At 38.9% G+C, this 21,451-nt stretch overlaps 1 protein-coding gene across 1 annotated transcript; it reads left to right on the top strand.

Annotated features, from left to right (window-relative positions):
• Positions 1-622: 622 nt before the first annotated feature.
• LOC121986722 lies at positions 623-20,930 on the top strand. Its single transcript, XM_042540667.1, has 5 exons — positions 623-648; positions 707-944; positions 20,051-20,595; positions 20,688-20,786; positions 20,867-20,930. Exons 1-5 carry the CDS (start codon positions 623-625, stop codon positions 20,928-20,930), a joined length of 972 nt encoding a protein of 323 aa, XP_042396601.1.
• The last annotated feature ends 521 nt before the right edge of the window (positions 20,931-21,451 follow it).

The raw sequence follows: 21,451 nt of genomic DNA on the forward strand, positions 1-21,451 counted from the left end.
TGAATCGTAACTAAACCATAAGGAAATAAATAATAAGAGAAAAAATAAAAGAAATTATATAGAGACCTAGAGAGGATGCTAAGGAAGCTATCATCCATGCTTCCTCATCTTTCACTCCTACTCAAGGAACACCTACAAAGTCGAGACGTTGTAAGATTGAGATTTCATGACACTAAATCTAACTAGAACCCACCTAAAAGCCAAAGATGTCATTTTTTCCTATAAATCTCTTCTCCACAGGAAAAATAAGGTGAAATAATGTGACCTAGGTTGTAGACAACAAGCCTCTAGCTCTACACTCTCAGTAATGATGCCATTGACAAAGAAAAAAAAGTGAAGATCACTCAAGATTTAGATTTATAGAAACTAAACCCAACAAAATGGATATTTGTTCAACCATAACCTTTCAAATCCCCACTATAACAAACAAAACAAAACATATCACAGTGGGAGGTGACAACAAGCCACGAGCTAGAAATGTGAGAACCTCAATAGTGGCGAAAGTAATGGAAGAGAGGGAAGTTGATAAAAATCTGTGGGAGATGAGAAGGGAACCAGAAAGGAGATCATTGCTTTAGGAGCCATAAATGTGGTGAGAGGTGCAGAGACATGGGGAGACGCAATGAGTTGTTTACTTGTTCCAGTCTTGTGAGCCGTTGCCCAAAGATTTAGTTGGTAGTCTAAAGGTAAAACATCATCAATGTAGAGACATAGTAGAGGAGGGAGACGAGGTGCTCGTGGGAGATGCTGACTGCACTGCGGACGAGCGACTCAGAGGCATAGAAGAAGTGGTTCTTGTGGAGGTGGAGGTAGTAGCGACCAGGATCTTCGTCGACGAGAGCTTCGACGGAAGGTACCGCTCGACAATGAGCTTGAGGTTTGGATCGGAGAACTTGAAAAGCTTCTCAAAGATGACTGCCATCTCCTTCTCTATGCCTTCGAGGGTCTTTAGTGATTAGGGCTTACGAACAAAGCCTTTTATAAAATGTTTCCATGAACCGGGTAGGGTTTCGTTTGAAGGATATTTTCAAGCACTAATATGTTACATACCTTAGAGTTAACTTTTTCATTCAAGTTTTTTTTTTTGTGATTACATATTATTTTTGCACAAGTGTCACAATTTTTTACAGCGAGTTTTAAGGGGGGAATACACAAGGGTTATAAATTCATTGGCAATGGGTTATAACCATTGTCTTATTACCACAATGACACTAGCACAATCTTGGTAACTCTACCATAAAATCCATTGAAATGTGTTCCCATTTTAATTTTAGAATTTCTACTGGTTGCAAGAGTCCTCTAGATTGTTGGTGTTCGGCCTTCACTTGTTGACACATCAAACACTTAGCTACAAAGTCTGCTATGTCTCACTTCATTCCACTCCACCAGGAGATTTTCTTCAAGTCTATATATTTTTGTGCTTCTAGGGTGAATTGAGAATTTAGATTTGTGTGCCTCAAATAGTACTTCCTTTCAGAGGTTGTCAACATCTGGTACACATAGTTGTTCCCTCATCCAAACCGTGTTATTACCATCTACCTAAAATTTTGAAGCTTTTCCATCCTGTGCTTGGGTTTTGAGTTTAATCAAATTAGGGTCTTGGTTCTAACTCATTTTGATTCTTTCGTGTATGCATGGTTTGGCTGACACTAAAGCAAGAATAATCTTTTCTAAGTTTTTTAGCTCAAAACATCCGCCACTTTGTTGGCTTTTCTTGGATGGTAACTCATAGCGAAATCGTAATCCTTGAGGAGCTCAATCCACCATCTCTACCTCATGTTTAGTTCCTTTTGAGTAAATAAGTATTTGAGGTTCTGGTGGTCGGTAAAGATCTCACATTTAACCCCATATAAGTAGCGTCGCAAATTTTTAAAGTGAAGACTACTGCTGACAGCTCAAGGCCATGGGTAGGGTAATTTTGCTTGTATGGATTTAGCTATATTGATCAATACGCAATCACTCTGTCCTATTATATAAGCACGCACCCCAAGCCTCCTTTTGAAACATCACTATAGATGGTAAAACCATTGCCTTCGGTGGGTAGAACTAATATTGGTGTCAACTCTAGTTTTCCTTTTAAGGTCTCAAAGCTCCTCTAACATCTCTCATCCCAATTGAACTTAGAATTTTTCTAGGTGAGTTTGGTCAGAGGTATGGCTATTGAGGAAAATCCTTCAATGAATTTCCTGTAATAGCTAGCTAATCCTAAGAAGCTTCGAACTTCTGTAACCCTTGTCAGCCATGGCCATTCTAGTATTGCCTTCACCTTCTTTAGGTCCACTAATACTCCCTCCATCAATAGGATATGACCCAAGAAGGTTACACTCTTTAGCTAGAATCCACATTTCTTAAACTTGGCGTATAATTATTTCTCACGAAGAGTTTCGAGTGTAAGTCGGAGGTGTTCTATATGGTCTTCTTTACTTAATAAGTAGATGAGAATATCGTCGATGAATACTACCACAAACTTATCTAGGAATGGTTTAAAGACATGATTCATAAGGTCCATAAATGTTGTAGGAGTGTTTTTTAATCCAAATGGCATTACCATGAATTCGTAATACCCAAATCTCGTTCGAAAAGCAGTTTTCAGAATATATTCTCCTTTAATGTTTAACTGATGATATCCCAACCTCAAGTTGAGCTTTGAATACACTTTAGCTCCTTTGAGTTGGTCAAATAGATCATCAATTCTGGGTAAAGGGTATTTGTTCTTAATGGTGATCTTATTTAACTCTCTATAATCGACGCACAATCATATGTTGTCGTCCTTTTTCTTTACGAATAACGCTGGTGCTCCCCATGGTGATGTACTTGGCCTTACATGCTTCTTATCTAGTAGTTATTGGAGTTATTACCTGAGTTCCTTGAGTTCTACTAGGGTCATTTGGTATGGAGCCTTTGAAATAGGTGTGGCGTTCGACACTAAATTGACCTCGAATTTAATTTCTCGATCCGGTGGTGCCCTTAGAAGTTCGTCTGGAAAACCATCTGAAAATTCCATTACTATTGTTATATTTTTATAGTCTTAACTTGGAGTCTTCCTTGACCTTGCTTATCATTTCAAGGTATACTTCTTCCCCATATTTTATAGCTTTCCAAGTTTAAGAGGCGGATAAGAGAGATTTCCTCTCCTTAACTTTACCATAGAACATGATCTCTTCTTGATCTGGGGTTTGGAACATGATGGTCTTTGCATGATAGTACATCAATACGTGGATTTTTTTGCTAGCCAATCCATCCCAAAGATCACATCGAATTCCACCATGTTGAGTTAGATCGGATTGACCTTAAACTCTTGATTTGTTATTTGGGCACTACAACTCCTATATAGCGTGCATGTTTCTAGGGTTTTATTTGCTAGTGTCGCTACCTTATAAGGTTCATCTAAGTTTTCTGGTTTAGTCCCTATATTTTTCATAAATCTCTTAGAGATAAATGAGTGTGTGGCACCGCAATCAAATAATGCATAAGCAGGTAGATTGTTGATTATAATGGTACCTGCCACGATGTCATTAGCTACCTTTGCTTCTTCCTAGGTTTTGACATAGACACGGGCATTTGTAGCTACTTTGTTATCTTCCTAAGCCCTTATACCTATATCATGGCTTGAAACTCCACCCTTTCACTCCAGATAAGGGCATTGAGTGATACAATGTCCCCCTTGTCTGCATTAGAAGCATGTTCCTTCCTTCTTGCGACACTCCTGAGCTATGTGCAATTCCATAAGTGGGGCATCACTTGGTCTCCTGGTTGGTCCAAGGGGGTGCAGGTCCCTTGGGTTGGTGGGTTGAAAGATTTGACCTTTTAAACATTTGACCATTGCTGGAGGAGCCCTGACTCATGTGGGATCTTTTTAATTTGGTTTCCTTTTCTCACCACTTTATATCCATTTCAGCTCAGATTACTACCCCCATTATATCTTCAAAATCCCTTGGCTTGAAGACCATAAGAGTTGAGTAAATTTTGCTATTCGGGCCATTCTTGAAATGATAAAGTTTTAATATCTCATCTGCCATGATTGTTGGGGAATAGGTTCCTAGTGCCTGGAACTTAGATGAATATTCTACTACTAATATATCTGGAGCTTGAGTGAGATTATCGAATTTAGTCAACTTCTAAAGTCGCATGGTCGTTGGGAAATATTACCTCAAAAAGGTTTCCTGAAACTTCTGCCATGTGATTGGTCCCCTTTTCGACATGGGAGGTACAACGCTCTCCCATCACTTTGCATCTTTATCCACCAGGAATGGGGTTACCACCTTTAGTTTAATTTCTTGGGGAACCTCTAGCAATCGGAGATGATTCTCTATTTCCTTCAACCAGTTTTGACCCACCTCCAAGTCTGAGTTCCCATCGAAGCTCAAAACTCTTGCCCTCTGAAGGGACTCATAATGGTGTTTAGTCCCATTGGACTGAGGGACTAGTGGAGGTGGTTGGTTAGGGTTTGGGTTTACCAACTCTTGAAGTGTGGTCGCCACTATTGTTGCTATAGCCACTAGGTCCTCGTGACTTAAGCCTTGTGCTCTGGGTGGTGGTTGTTCACTACCACCTATTTCGTTGTCATTTGGTGATATTGGTGGTGGGCGTTCACTACCACATGCTTCATTGTTATTTTCTCTTGGAAAGACGTAACATAGGTTGCAATTTGCTCATGGTGTCATTTCCTACAAGATCATGATATTTTAAGAATAGTTGTTGGGATGTGTAACTTAATACTAGGACAGAGTAGAGAAAATCATTTTAACTGATTTTAACAAATAAACACATAACATAATGAAACACCCTATTCTAACTCCCAATTGTCTATTGCCTAGTCTATTATTCCCCCGTCTCCTAACTCCTCATCTTCCATAGGGTCCTCTTCGGGGTCCTCTTTCTCTTCTCCATTATTGTCTTCTCCTTGTTGCTACTCAATAGCTTCAAGTAAGACCGCATTTTGATCATCGAGGAGTTCTATTTCACCTTGCAATTCTAGCACCTGGTTCTCCATTTAATTGTACCTGTCGTATTCCTACTATATATGATCCATCTATTGTTGTAGGATTTTTTTTACTCCAATAGTGAATTTTTTTGAGCGGTGAGTCCTCCAATTATGTCTTGGGCCTCTTGTAATTTTTCTAGTGTATCTTTGAGTTGTTTCTCCACAACGCGGTGATAAAAGGCAAGTTGTGTTACATCCGCTCGGAGGTGGTATACTAATCCTTGCAATTCAATCTTCTCCAGTTGTTCATATGCCAAGGACATTTTTAGTTCCTCGACCTCTCTCTCTAACTATCTAGTTATATTGGCTACATTGGCCATTATCCTACATCCAATATGTCAAGGTAATGTCTCGCCTTAGGGTGGGTTTAATAATGGTCTATGTTTAATATATCCCATTTACATCCCAACACACTGGATAATGGTTGGACTTTAAACTCGTTAACGTACCGCTAGATAAGGAAGGACACGAAATGGACAAAATCTAATTAATGTGCATGAACAGAAATCGATAAAATTCAAACTAGTGAGAATGAAAAAGAAATAAACAAATAAAATAAATAAATAATTAAAAATAAACAAAATAGAATGGATAAAATCTAGTTAACATGCATGTAGAAAAATAGAAATGTAAATCATGCACGCAAAACTCCAAAATGTACACGTAAAAATAAAAATCCAAAATTCTACCTTAGTGTGTTTCAATTGACCAATCCAACTGGGGTCGAATTACAAAATTAGATTGGGTCATTCTAAGTTGTGGATTCTTTTCTTCTCAATAGAGGCTCTAAATGATTAGGAAAAAAGAATTTGGCTCTGATACCACTTAAATGTCACGCCCTAGGACCAGGGACTGACAATGGCTTTGCTTTCAATCCAAAGTTTGAGTACAACCAACCTCGGTAGTATAGTAATTATCATATAAAGTCAGTATTTGCATCCCAATATAAAAATTACATCATTTTTATTGTTTAACAAATTAAATTACATTCCCCTAATTAAATTAAGAAACTCATAGTTGCAATTGAATTCTAGTCCTCCTCTCCATGATTGGAGTTGGTTTACAATTCCCAAAACTCGACTTACTCTCTATCCTTGATCTCATTCTCGATACCACCTTTGTCTCTAACTGAAATGGTCTATAAGGAGGTGAGTGATTTGGAAATCACTCATTAGGCGGGGGATAAAACACAAATGTTGAAATTCTTGCGAAGCAGTAGTAAAAATAATGAAAAAAATCTATACACAGATTTTCACATGGACACTTAAATTAGATCACGTTCCTCATGGATTAACTTATATCAGCCCTCTAGAGTTATCCCTCTTAGAGGAGAGGTCAGACATTAGAAATATTACAGAAGTCAGAAGTCAGACATGTTTAGAATACGTATTCCTACTATTTATGATCAGTCTAATGCCCAAAATTATAGAAATAATAGTAATCAGTAATTAGAAGTGTTCAAAGGTGAAACAAATAAATTTTTAGAGAATAAAAACTATTTCTTTTGAAAAATCCAAAATTAGCGTAATAAGTCCACTTACTCGTTCCTTAGAAGTTGCTACAATGGTGATCTCTTCTTTCTTGCCCAAAAAGAATTTGTCGAGGTTCTATCTTCTCTTATGGTCAAACCTTCCCTCCAATAGGTGTGAGGTTATTTATAGTGGTGGGGGTGAAGATTTGATCTCCCACTAACCCCACTACTTCCACCTTCTATTATCCCACTAACTCCATCCCTTCCACTACTTCCATTATCCAAGTATTTCGAGTCCCACTAACTCCATCCTTTCCACTCCTTCCATTATCCGACCGATCTTCACAACTACAAAATTCAAAAGAAGATACATCTACATGTTTAGAACTTTCATGTACCTCTCTAAAATGTAAAGTAAGTATTACTAGTGATCTTTTAGAAAACTTCATAGAGGTACCTATCATTAATTTTATTGGATGTGATTCATCTTTGGATACATGCTCTATTAAAACTAATATATTATCATTCGTTCTTATCTTTCTCTTGTATGGGAGGTGTGCTCTTTCTTTATGTGTGTATATTTCACTTGGGCTAAAAATTGGAAGCTTAATCTGAACCGTCTTTGACCACCTAAAAGAACTTTCAAGAAGACAAAGATGGAGAGAGTGATACTTTACTTTATACCTCCTATTAGGGATCTTGTGGTCGGTTAGAAGGGGGGTTGAATAGATGTTGCTCCCAATTCGATAACTTCTCCTACAATGTTAGTTTGCACAATAGAAATACAAACTAATAGAAACAAGAAAGCTAAAGACAATAAGAGAAAGTAAACCGCTAACATGTTTCCTTTAATGTGGTTCGGAGATTAGGGCTCCTATTCAACGACTATCTGTAAGGTGGACAATCCCTCAATCCTTCGGTGGATTAGCCCCCGGCAAACTCTGGTTATCTCAAGTCTCCTTGTGGGTGGAGAAACCTCGCTACAACACACACCAAAACCTCTTGAATTACACAAGCACTTGAGAACTAGTTGACTACTAATTAGGCTTTAACCAAGTCTAATTTCGTCACCTTAGTCAGGCATCCCAAGCTCCATCTTATAGAGATTGGGAAGAAACAGCAAGATTATTTACCGTTACCAGTCAATTGGTCCTTGCACCAGCCGACTGGTGCCTAGCCAATGGCTCTCTCAATGACTCTTTACCAGTCGACTGGTCCTTTCACCAATCGACTGGTCCCTTCCGTTCGGGCATAGAAACTCTCTGTGCTCACCCTTAGTCGACTAGTCCCAGTACTAGCCAACTGATACAACCCTAACTTAGGGTTTTCCTTCCCGAGTATATTCCTCATGCACTTAGACCCTCACGACTCACTTGACTCTTCTTCGTAGTTTTGACCTCTTACCTTCAAGCCTACTTCCTTTGGCTCTAGTCCCTCAGATGCATTAAATGTTGGATTTTTCGGGCCGTAAAAACCATTTTTTGTGTTGCGAAAACCCCGAATCCCATGCCACCGGATCCGTGCGAAGTTATAAAACAAAATTTTCTACGTGTACGAGTTTCTCTAACCTAGATCTACACTAGATCTACAAAGAAAAAAAGATTACCCTTGATGCGAAGCCCTTCGCAAATCCCGCTCGTCCAAGGTTCGCCGGATCTCAAGGTTGTCAAGTGTACAACCCTCTATGTGTATCCATACGAACAAATCGATGGAGAGAACCTCTAAAGATGTGCTAGCAACCTTAGAGGATCAGCAATGGTGGAGGAGAGGGACAAAAGAAAGGTAGAGAGGAAGAAGAAGGAGGTTACTAAGACAAAATGAAACTCACCCATGAGTTAAAGTGGTCGGCCACTTCAAGAAGGCTTTTAAACCTCCATGGGATATCAAGAGTCACAACTCTTGATCTCCCTCATGAGGTGGCACACACATGTACTAGCCTTGATGATGTGGCACATCATCATTAGTCCACTTAATGTCAATTCACAAATGAGGTGGCAATGGTCAAGTCAAACTTGACCTTTCATCTTCCTCTCAAGTCAAGTCAAACTTGACCACTTCTCTCCCATGGTTGATCAAATCTAACCATTGGTTCAAGTCAATTTTAATTTAATGAATCTCTATTCATTGAATTAAATTGGCTCAATGAATCTAAGTCCAAATTAGACTCATTTAACACATAAACCAAATTGAGTCCAACTCAATTAGTTTACTTTGGATTACTCTTAATCCAATTTGGTTCATCACATGAACCTAATCCTTTTGGTTCATCAAATGAACCTAATCTCCATCTAATTGCCCTTTGTGTGTGACCCTATAGGTTCTTGTAACATTAGCAATGCTCCTAAACCCATTTAGAAGCATAAGTAATGAGCGGTATCTAGCAACACATCATTACTACCCAAGTTACAAGAATGTTGAGATCCAACATCACCTTGTGACTACTAATTGTGACTCTTCACAATATGTGACAAATGTCCTTCTATCCTTGACATCTAAATTGATCAATATGAGGCATAGACCGTGTCATCCTCTAATCAATCTAAATCTTGAATCCCAAGTAGACTCACTCAATGAAATAAGTTCAACATCTCATATTGACTCATTTGGGCATGACCATGCACTTAGTGGTCTCACCCTATCAAGAATAATGATGTCACTCCCGTCATATAGGAGGGATAGATCCCATCTACATCACTCACATCCGTCCGTATAATTTGTTACATACCCAGTAATCGCGTTTATAGTCCACCCAGTTACGGGTGACGTTTGACGAAGCCAAAGTATGTAACTCCTTATGTAGGGAACCATGGTGACTTCAGGTCCAAGGACTAATAATTATACTAATAGCCACATGAGAAAGTACATGACACTCATATAACGATCCATGATACTTTCTCATGGCAGGTCATTCAGTATACATTCTCCAATGCATACCCATGTGTCAACTTGATATCTCCATATCCATGACTTCTGAGATCAAGTCATCGAGTTGACCTACATGCTAGTCTCATCGCATTAACATTGTCCCTGAATGTTAATACTTGACTAGGAATGATTAAGAGTAGTGTTCCCTATATCATCTCACTATCGGTTCAACCAATCGATTGATATAGGTAAGAACCTTCTACTCAAGGACGCTATTATACTTAGTTATTTGGCACCAATACAAGTAAGTATAATAACTATAAAAAAAATGTCTTTATATACATAAGAAATATGATACAATGAGTCCATACAACAATCATCAAATGATTGACTCAAGGGCTCTAACTAAAAATCTCCCAGTAGCACTAGTGTCAATCAGTGTAGGCTCTAAGGCCTAATGACCTAGTGTGACTATCATGTCTTCTCTGTGCCAAAGCCTTGGTCAAGGGATCTGCGATGTTAGCCTCTGTGGGTACTCTGCAAATCTTCACATCTCCTCTATTGATGATCTCTCGAATGAGATGGAAGCACCGTAGTATGTGTTTGGTCCGTTGGTGTGAGCGAGGTTCCTTAGCCTGTACTATTGCTCCATTGTTGTCACAATAGATCTCTATGGGATCAGCAATGCTAGGAACCACCCCAAGCTCAGTAATGAACTTGCGGATCCAAACTGTCTCCTTTGCTGCTTTTGATGCAGCAATATACTCGGCATCTGTTGTAGAATCAGCAACTGTGTCCTGCTTTGAACTCTTCCAGCTCACAGCACCACCATTTATGTAAAACATGAACCCAGACTGTGATCGATAATCATCCTGATCAGTTTGGAAGCTAGCATCACTGTAACCCTTTACAGCTAGCTCGTCATCGCCTCCATATATCAAAAAATATTCTTTAGTCCTTCTCAAATACTTAAGAATATTCTGTGATTTTCACCGGATCGACTGATATCTATTCGTCATGCTCAAAGCATATGAGACATCGAGTACATAGCATGGTGTACATGATAGATCCTATGGTGAAGCATAAGGGATCGATCCATGCGATCTCTCTCCTAAAAGGACTTTGAGTCTTCGAAAGACTCGCGCCATGTGACATCGGCAGAAATCCCTCGAAGTAATACCTTGTCAATGTATGTACTCTGACTTAGGCCAAGCAATCTCGTAGATCTATCTCTATAGATCTGTATGCCTAGAATGCGGGATGTTTCACCTAAGTCCTTCATTGAGAAACAAGTCCCTAGCCAAGTCTTGACAGACTGCAGCAAAGGGATGTCTTTCCCAATGAGTAGTATGTCATCCATATACAATATAAGGAAGACAACTGTGTTCCCTACAACCTTCTTGTAGACACAAGATTCATCTTCATTCTTGATGAAACCAAACTATTTGATCGCATCATCGAATCGAAGATTCTAGCTCCGAGAAGCTTGCTTTGGTCCATAAATAGACCTATGCAGCTTGTATACTCTTTCAGTATGCTGTGGATCTACAAAACCCTCAGATTGTGTCATGTACACATCCTCAAGCAGGTTTCCATTCAGAAACGTGATTTTGACATCCATCTGCCAGATCTCATAATCATGGTACGCTGTAATAGCAAGCATGATCCGAATGGACTTAAACATCACTACTGGAGAAAATGTTTCATCATAGTCAATACCATGAATTTGCTTGAAACCTTTAGCTACCAAACGACCCTTATAAATAAGTCCATCCATGTCAGTCTTTCTCTTAAAGACCCACTTACACCTAATGAGTTTGACCCCTTCAGGTGGATCAACCAAAGTCCATACTTGGTTAGTGTACATGGATTCCATCTCGGATCTCATGGCCTCTAGCCATTTCTCGGAATCTGGTCTCATCACAACTTCCTCATAGGAGGTAGGCTCATCCTCAATGAGCACAACATCATCATGGTCAGACAAGAGAAATGAGTATCTCTCAGGCTGACGACGTACCCTATCAGATCTGCGAAGAGGTAGGTCTACTCGAACTGGTTGTGGTTCCTCAATTCCTTGTGGAACAACATTATCCACAACACTTTGTGGTTCCAGTTCAACTTCCATCGAGGCTTCAGTGCTATGGTCCACATCTTGAACTTCTTCAAGATCGAACGTACTCCCACTAGTCTTTCTAGAAACAAAATCCCTTTCTAGAAATACCCCAGTCTTAGCCACAACTATCTTGTGTTGACTGGGAATGTAGAGGTAATATCCCTTCGTTTCCTTGGGATATCCAATAAAATAGCACTTATCATATTTGGGTCCCAATTTGTCCGAGACTTGACGGCGAACGTAAGACTCACAACCCCAAATCCTCATAAAAGATACCTGGGCATCTCTCCCAATCCATATCCTATATGGTGTCTTTATTACAGCCTTAGATGGAACTCGGTTGAGAATGAAGGCTGCTATGTCTAGAGCATAGCCCCAAAGATACATGGGAAGATCTGTATGACTCATCATAGACGGTACCATATCTAATAAGGTACGATTCCTCCTTTCGGATACACCATTCCACTGTGGTGTTCCAGGAGGAGTGAGTTGAGATAGAATCCCACACTCAGCTAAATAGTCACAAAACTCATGGCTAAGGTATTCACCACCTCAATCTGATCGAAGTATCTTAATACTCTTGCCAAGCTGGTTTTGTACTTCATTCTTGAATTCTTTGAAATTTTTAAAAGATTCAGACTTATGTGTCATCATATACACATAACCATATCTATTGAAATCATCAGTAAATATAATGAAGTACCTATAACCACCCCTGGCAGCGACATTGAAAGGGCCACATACATCACTATGTATAAGTCCTAACAAGTCAGTCGATCTCTTGCTGTGTCCACTAAAGGGAGTCTTGGTCATCTTGCCTAGCAGGCATGACTCACATGTCTCATATGATTCAAAATCAAATGAGTCCAACAAACCATCTTTATGGAGCTTGGATAAGCGTTTGTCATTTATATGACCTAAGCGACAGTGCCAGATATAGGTTTGGTTCATGTCATTAGACTTGAACCTCTTGGTACTTATGTTATAGATAGGGTTCTCAAGGTCTAGAATATAGAGTCCGTTCATCAGAGGTGCACTACAATAGAACATATCATTTAAATAAACTGAACAACATTTGTTCTTTATTATAAATGAAAAGCCTTTCTTGTCTAAACAAGAAACTGATATAATGTTCTTAGTCAGAGCAGACACATAACAACAATCCTCCAATTCTAGTACAAGCCCAGAGGGCAGAGACAGAAAATATTGTTAGAGTGTATACTAAAAGCCTAGATTTTGGTATAAACATTTATCTAGAAATAAGAATCACATTGGTCAAATATCTACATTTATGATAAATGTAGTTGTTCAATTAATTTATATTGTAGATAACATGGTGTGTGGTGTCACACACAGAAGATCATGTTATCAGTTCTTTATAAATTATAAACAGTTGCTTACGACTAAGATAGAAAGGAACAAACCATTGGAATAGTCGTAGTGTAATTAGGTATTAGTTTATCTTGACTAATAAATTACACTAGTACACTCTAAGTGTATTGAGTAGGACCATTTTAGGTAAGTTCTTTTTATACTGACTTGATAAAAGAACTAGACCTTAGTTATTATGGAAGTGTGTGCTCTTAATCCTAATATAATAGCAAGCACATATATTTGATATTTATTTCTTTAATTTATCAATGGATGAGATTTAGTTCGATAAATCAATAAGCCTGATAAGTTGGGAAATGATATCACTTATAGTGTGTTGTTGAATATGAAGATCATCGTCCTAGTAATCGGTTGAGAATGACCCCAGAGGAATCATATTGTTAAACCTGCACGGGTGGACTTAGTCGACATGACGATAAGGTTGAGTGATACTACTCTTGGACTAAGATATTAATTAAGTGAGTTGTCGTTCATTTAATTAGTGGACATTCATTATCTTAAACAGGACTAACCAATATAGAAGGAGCCCAAAATGTAATTTGGGATTGGATGGTTGATAATAGTTCTTTAGAATTATTGATTGGAATGAATTATTAATTTGATGAATAAGTTATGTGTTTTAGGATACGGGATGCTTAATTTTATCGAGACCAAACCAATTCCTCCTCTGTTCCCATTGTAGCCTCTTGTATATGAGATTTATACCCACCTCACCTTCTTCTGACCAATGAAATTAAAGCCGGCCTTCGCCTCTAGCCAAGTGCCTAAATGAGCCTAAGGTGACTGGCCTTAAGGTTGGCCCAGTGGCTGGTGCGTCACATCATATTAAAAAGGGTTTTATGTTAAAATTATTTCTTATGTGGATATCATGGTTTTAAAAGAGAGTTTAAAATTTAAATCTTTCCTTTTATAGCTTTCTACAAAAGATTAAGAAAAGATTTGAAATCTTTCCTTATTTGTAGATTGAAAGGAAGATTTTAATTTTGAGAAAACGTTTCTTTTTTAACCATGTTCATGATTTAAAAGAGAGTTTAAAATTAAATATTCTCTTTTATAAGTTTCTACAAAAGATTAAGAAAAGATTTGATATCTTTCCTTATTTGTAGATTAAAAGAGATTTTAATTTTTAGAGATAACTTTCTTTTTATCCACATGTTTAAAAGAAAATTTTTAATTTATAAAATTTCCTTTTTACATACCACCATGAAGGGAAAAATTATTGGAGAAATTTTTATAAATTTTCAGAGACAAATTAGGAAGTGTTAATTAATTAAAACTCTCCTTGTTTTGTTTTTAAAGTGGTCGGCCATTGTAAATTGAAAAGAGGAAATTATTTTTAATTAAATAAATTTTCCTTTTCATGGAAAAAGAATTAAGGAAGTTTTTATTTAAATTTCCTTATTTGCCAAGACCAAGGATTATAAAAGAGGGGGTAGAGGTGTCTTCATGGGTGAATGACTCTCTATTCCTTCCCTTTTTCCTCCTTGGTGGTCGGCCTTTCTCCCTCCCTCTTCTCTTCTTCTTGCGGCAACCCTCTTAGAGCTCTTGATGGTGCCTAGCTAGGAAGAAGGAGAAGAAGCGATATTTCTAGCATCCCTTGGAGCTTGGTGGTGGCCGAACCTCTTCATCCTTGGAAGAGATATTGGTGGCCGAAACCTAGGAGAAAGAAGAAGGTGCTTGGTAGTTCTCATCTCGGAAGATCGTTGTCCACACAACGTCCGAAGTTAGAAGAGGAATACGGTAGAAGATCAAGAGGTTATTTTTGCTTACAAAGAAAGGTATAACTAGTAATTGTTTTCCCGCATTTGTATTGTTATTTTTGGAAATACCAAACACAAGAGGCATATGATTCTAGAGTTTTCGAAATAGTTTTTTCGAATTTGTGTTTTATTCTTTTTCAAATTTGTGATTTGATTGTTCTTTTTGGTTAACCTAGAGTTATTTAAGGAAATAAATATTAGCTTTCCTTAAAAGGCTTTACCTAGGCGGTGGTGGTTGCTCCCATATCCAATAAGGCCATGTGCCTCGCCATGCAGTCCTGGAAGCCAAATTTGGAAATTAATATTTATGGAATTAATAACTTAGGTAGATTTGAATCAATAGTGTTAAGTTTCGCTTGCGATTCAAATCTAAACCATTAAGAACAGATAAGTTAAATTTGGAATCAATGATGTTAAGTTCCGTCTGCGATTCCTAATTTAACTTCTAAAGAACACAATAGGTTATTTAAGGAAAGGTTCGACACTTGTACAAAAAAATTTTGTACAGTGGAATCGGTACGATTTTCTTAGGACTAACCAACAAATATGTTCCTACAGCAACAGCAGCAACCCGTGCTCCATTGCCTACGCGTAGGTCCACCTCGCCCTTCATCAATGCCCTACTATTTCTCAGTGCTTGCACATTAGTACAAATGTGAGAAGCGCATCCTGTATCTAATACCCATGATGAAGAAATAGATAGATTGACTTCTATAACATATATACCTGAAGTGGAAGTCTCACTTCTCTTCTTCTTAAGATCTTCCAGGTACACTTTGCAGTTTCTCTTCCAGTGCTCGATCTGACCGCAGTAGAAGCAGGTAGCATCCTTGGCAACCCCTCCTTTGGGTTTCAGTGCCTTGTCTTTACCCATGGCTTGGGACTATCCCTTACCTTTAGGCTTGCCCTTGCCCTTGTGTTTCTGAACCATTAGAATAGAGTTGGGCTTAACCTTCTTAAGGTTGAGCTCAGCAGTTCTTAACATGCTAAGCAGCTCGGGCAGTGACTTGTTAATTTCGTTCATGTTATAATTTAGAACAAATTGACTATAGCTATCAGGCAAGGATTGCAAGATCAGGTCAGTGGCCAGCTCTTGGCCAAGTGGGAATCCCAACCGCTGTAGGTTTTCTATGTACCCAATCATTTTGAGTACATATGGGCCTACGGGAGTCCTATCTTGCATCTTGCACTGAAACAGTGCCTTAGAGATCACGAATCTCACGTGCCTCGCTTGTCCTTGATATAGTTGACGAAGATGTTCAACCATATCATAAGCGCCCATCAACTCATGTTGCTTCTGAAGCTCAGAGTTCATGGTCAAGAGCATAAGACATGACACATCTAATGCGTCATCTTGATGCTTCTTGTAAGCATCTCGGTCAGCTCATGTGGCAGTGGCAGGAGGTGCCTCGGGAATGGGCTGCTCCAGGACATACAGTTTTTGTTCCTATGTGAGAACGATTCTCAGGTTCCTGTACCAGTCCAGGAAGTTAGTTCCATTGAGCTTGTCCTTATCAAGGACAGAATGCAGGGAGAAGGAGTTCATGTTTGACGACATGACAATCTACAACAGAAAATGTAGAAAATAAATAATCATATTCCAGTAATCATTTAATTAGGCCTTTAACTAAATAATGCTCCCACTGAATTATAGAACTTTTGTAGAATCAAGTCATGGATGTGGTCAAACCACACCAACTATAATTCGTGCGGGACAAGATCCATATCATACTACGCCTTGAGTTAGCTTTGGCTAAATCACCTAAGACTTAGTATGATCGGTAGGTAACTAATTACCAATTACATCTCTATGCAACTCTTGTTTATAGGATCAAGATCCGCATATATATTAAAACTTGAGTTAGCTTTGGCTAAATCGCCCAAGAGTTAATATAAATATGATTTTGACCTATCTACCAACCATTGGAAAATACTTATAGTTAAACTTGATCCAATTGAGTTAACTAGTTACTCAATATAATTGAGTTGTACTCACCCATTCGTTGATAGGCAGGACCAAGATTGTCCCTCCGTACCCTACCAAGATAATATGTGTTGCTCTGCTTTGGCAGATTCAACAACAACATGTGATTGAGGTAGTGATGGGTATCACGGCATGGTAGGCATTTCAAGTTGACGTGATTGAGATCTAATCTAATCGACGATGTGTATCAAGTACGCGATTTAGATCGAATCTAATCGTTAAGACACTAATTAATTACTAATCTAGCATGCATCACATGCACACACACAAGCAATTAATTAAATTTTGTGATTAGTCATGGCCCTACTATGATCTTCTCAAGCCAATGAGAACATCGGATGGTCAACCTAGGGTCAACAGCTTCCTCAAGCTCCTCCCTTTGACCGTCATGTGTTGCTCGCACCCTCCTCATAACTCCGTCTCGAGTGGACCTTCCACCGCTCCAATTTTGTACATTACAAAAGGTGAAATTCGAGTTATATTCGAGTCTAAAAACTATTTTATAACAGGAATATAAATAGAAGGGCATGACGCATAGGTCGCGAATCAAGTACAATATGCACAAACACACAAAATGGCGCACAGACCATATTATGAATTACAACACATATTTCCAATCAAATTGGGTTCTTTGGGCCATGACCATCACAAAATGATACATAATTCTAAATTATGTGATTTTCATATATTTCTATAATTTTTCTAATATTTTTACGATTTTATGAGTCGCTACTTCCCGGCGGTCCCGAATAGCGATTTTTTGGCGCAATCGCGGAACAAAGACCCTTGCGGGGTTAGGGGAAGCACCCCTACTTGCGATATAACCATCACGAGTGTTCCTAAGCGATCCTATAGCACCTTAGCCTGCTGTCCCAAATCATTTTGGGCGAGACTTTACCGATTCGGAAGGTATTTCTCGATAGTCAAAGCCTACAAGTGTTCAAACACTTGTTGCTTCGCTTCTACGAGAAAAATACCTATAAAATACATAAAAATCATAAATTTACAGAAAGTTACAGAACTGATATTTTTCATAAAAATACAAAAGTAACTCATACATGCTTCGCACGTGGCTCTGATACCACTATTGGATTTTTCGGGCTGCAAAAACAGCTTTTTGCGTTGCGGAAACCCCGAATCCCATGCCACCGAATCTGTGCGAAGTTATAAAACAAAATTTTCTATGTGTACGAGTTTCTCTAACCTAGATCTACACTAGATCTATAAAGAAAAAGAGATTACCTTTGATGCGAAGCCCTTCACAAATCCCATTCGTCCAAGGTTCGCCGGATCTCAAGGTTGTCAAGTGTGCAACCCTCTATGTGTATCCACACGAACAAATCGATGGAGAGAACCTCTAAAGATGTGCTAGAAACCTTAGAGGATCAGAAATGGTGGAGGAGAGGGAGAGAAGAAAGGTAGAGAGGAAGAAGAAGGAGGTTACCAAAACAAAATGAAACTCACCCTTGAGTTAAAGTGGTCGGCCACTTCAAGAAGGCTTTTAAACCTCCATGGGATATCAAGAGTCACAACTCTTGATCTCCCTCATGAGTTGGCACACACATGTGCTAGCTTTGATGATGTGGCACATCATAATTAGTCCACTTAATGCCAACTCACAAATGAGGTGGCAATGGTCAAGTCAAACTTGACCTTTCATCTTCCTCTCAAGTCAAGTCAAACATAACCACTTCTCTCCCATGGTTGATCAAATCTAACCATTGGTTCAAGTCAATTTTTAATTTAATGAATCTCTATTCATTGAATTAAATTGGCTCAATGAGTCTAAGTCCAAATTAGACTCATTTAACACATGAACCAAATTGAGTCAAACTCAATTAGTTTACTTTGGATTACTCTTAATCCAATTTGGTTCATCACATGAACTTAATCCTCTTGGTTCATCAAATGAACATAATCTCCATCTAATTGCCCTTTGTGTGTGACCCTATAGGTTCTTGTAATGTTGGTAATGCTCCTAAACCCATTTAGAAGCATAAGTAATGAGCGGTATCTAGCAACACATCATTACTACCCAAGTTACAAGAATGTTGAGATCCAACATCACCTTGTGACTACTAATTGTGACTCTTCACAATATGTGACAAGTGTCCTTCTATCCTTGACATCTAAATTGATCAATATGAGGCATAGACCGTGTCATCCTCTAATCAATCTAAATCTTGAATCCTAAGTAGACTCACTCAATCAAATGAGTTGAACATCTCATATTAACTCATTTGGGCATCGCCATGCACTTAGTGGTCTCACTCTATCAAGAATAATGATGTCACTCCCATCATATAGGAGGGATAGATCTCATCTACATCACTCACATCCCTCCATAAAATTTGTTACATACCCAGTAATCGCTTTTATAGTCCACCCAGTTACGGGTGACGTTTGACGAAGCCAAAGTATGTAACTCCTTATGTAGGGAACCATGGTGACTTCAGGTACAAGGACTAATAGTCATACTAATAGCCACATGATAAAGTATATGACACTTATATAACGATCAATGATATTTTCTCATGGCAGGTCATTCAGTATACATTCTCCAATGCATACCCATGTGTCAACTTGATATCTCCATATCCATGACTTGTGAGATCAAGTCATCGAGTTGACCTACATGCTAGTCTTATTGCATTAACATTGTCCCTGAATGTTAATACTCGACTAGAAATGATTAAGAGTAGTGTTCCCTATATCATCTCACTATCGGTTTAACTAACCAATTGATATAGGTGAGAACCTTCTACTCAAAGACGCTATTATACTTAGTTATTTGGCACCAATACAAGTAAGTATAATAACCATAAACAAATGCCTTTATATACATATGAAATATGATACAATGAGTCCATACAACAATCATCAAATGATTGGCTCTAGGGCTCTAACTAACATTCAAGCACACGGCTCATCCTCAATGTCATCCTTCGTGTATGTCTCGAAGTCACTTCCCTCGGCCCTTGTTTTTGCTGCCTTGTCCACGGTCCCTCTGATACTCCATCCTTCATCGAACCCAATGCCATCAAGCTGAGTCATATGTGTATCCTACAAACTTGCACACTCACATACACATATCAAATATAAGAGTGAACCTAATTTAAATCCTTTGTCTAAACATCAAAACACATAGTCATACTGGACCATCGGGATTGCTCCAACAATCTCTCCCTTTTTAATGTTTGGCAATACGTTTAAGTTAGGAAAAATAAATAGCAAATAATAATGCTAATTGTAAGATATCAGAAAATTAAATAATAAATATTATTGGACGGAAAAATTTATTGGATTTTTCAGGAATTTTTAGAAATTTTTCGGGAATTAAACGGGGGTCGTATGACCTGGTTTGAGGGGATGAATTCGGGGTACAGAGAGAGCATGTTTGGGATACCCAAAATAAGTTGGGAGTTGATTGAGGAATTAACTTAGCCTTTAATTAAACTAACCTAAGTTTTAAATAACCTAGGTTTATAATTCCTTCCCCATTCTTTCTCCCGAACTCCCCTTTCGCCCGATCCTTTCCTTCCCCGACTCCTCTCCCTCGCGATCTCGGGTCATCGCCGGTCGCCGGGCATCAACGCCGATCGTCGGCGACGGTCTTCTCCAGGGGCTTCAGCCGATCCTTTTAGGGCGATGGCACTGCGATTCCTTTTCCTCTCCCTCTCCTCCCTCTCGATGCGTGGAGTGGTTTCTCCTCTTCCTCTCTCGCCTGCGGACGACCCGACGCCGACGGCTTCCCCAGCGATCTCGGCTTCGTCGCGTCACCAGGGGGAAAGCGTCACTCGATCTTGATGGCTCCGACCATCTCCGACGCTGCGATCTCCTCTTTGGCTGTGCTGGCACACGAGGCAAGGGCTCGGCGACTAGGGCATTGCGGGGAAGTTACTCCGTGTCATTCACAGGCGTCCGATCGCCTCTGAATCTTCTTCTCGATCGGTTCACTGGAGTGCATTCCGGATCTTCACTAGCTGAAGAGGATCGCACTACATTACTTGGAGGCGACAAATTGAGGTAATGTAGTGTCGGGGATCATTGTGGATTCAAGAATCTGGGTTTATAGGGTTCCAACTGTGATGTTTCTCTTGTTTTGGATTGGAGGTAAGCATCGGATCAAAGTATGGTGGAGGTCCCTATTGTCGATCACCACCCTCTCCAATTCTTGAAGTGTGGAGGCCACGGGTGAAGATGGAGGGTTTGTTGAGGTAAGGTTTGATATGTTTATTAATGCTTTAGCTATTCTTTGCTGTACAAAATCTAGTTTTGGATTGTTTTGGAAGGATAGGTGTGTATGCGCCCTTGTAGCATGGACAGGGAATCATGGTTGTGAGTTGCTATATTGCTACTAAAAATCTCACGGTAGGTGACTCCAGTGAGGTATTTCTACTATTTTCATTAGTATATGCTAGGTTAGGTGGTCTAATGGGTGGTAGGGTTTTGTTATTCTTGCTTAGATTGATTAGTGAGAATTAAAGGATCAATTAAGATGTGGATTGATAAGGATTTGTATCCTATTATGTTGGAGGTTTCATGATTTGTGGTTGTTTGGATAAATTGTTAGAGGTGAATCATGAGGGTGATTATGCATGTTTGAATAATGATGTATAGTAGATAATACTGGGATGTTGGAGTTTATGATCGGTTATGAATTTGGGATTCATTTGTGGATGGAGTTAAATCTAGTTAGAGTAATTTGGGTGAGAATTTAAAGATGAATTATGTTGGAGTTTGTGATTGGTTGTGGATTTGGTGGGTTGTTGATGATGATGTTAGGTTGATGTGGATTTATGATAGGTTATTGTGGGTTGGTATCACTAGGTAGTGGATTGATAATTAAAGGATGGATTTGTTATTGGATTAAATGATGGGT

This window comes from Zingiber officinale, chromosome 5B (assembly GCF_018446385.1).
Source record: "Zingiber officinale cultivar Zhangliang chromosome 5B, Zo_v1.1, whole genome shotgun sequence".
Taxonomy (NCBI): domain Eukaryota; kingdom Viridiplantae; phylum Streptophyta; class Magnoliopsida; order Zingiberales; family Zingiberaceae; genus Zingiber; species Zingiber officinale.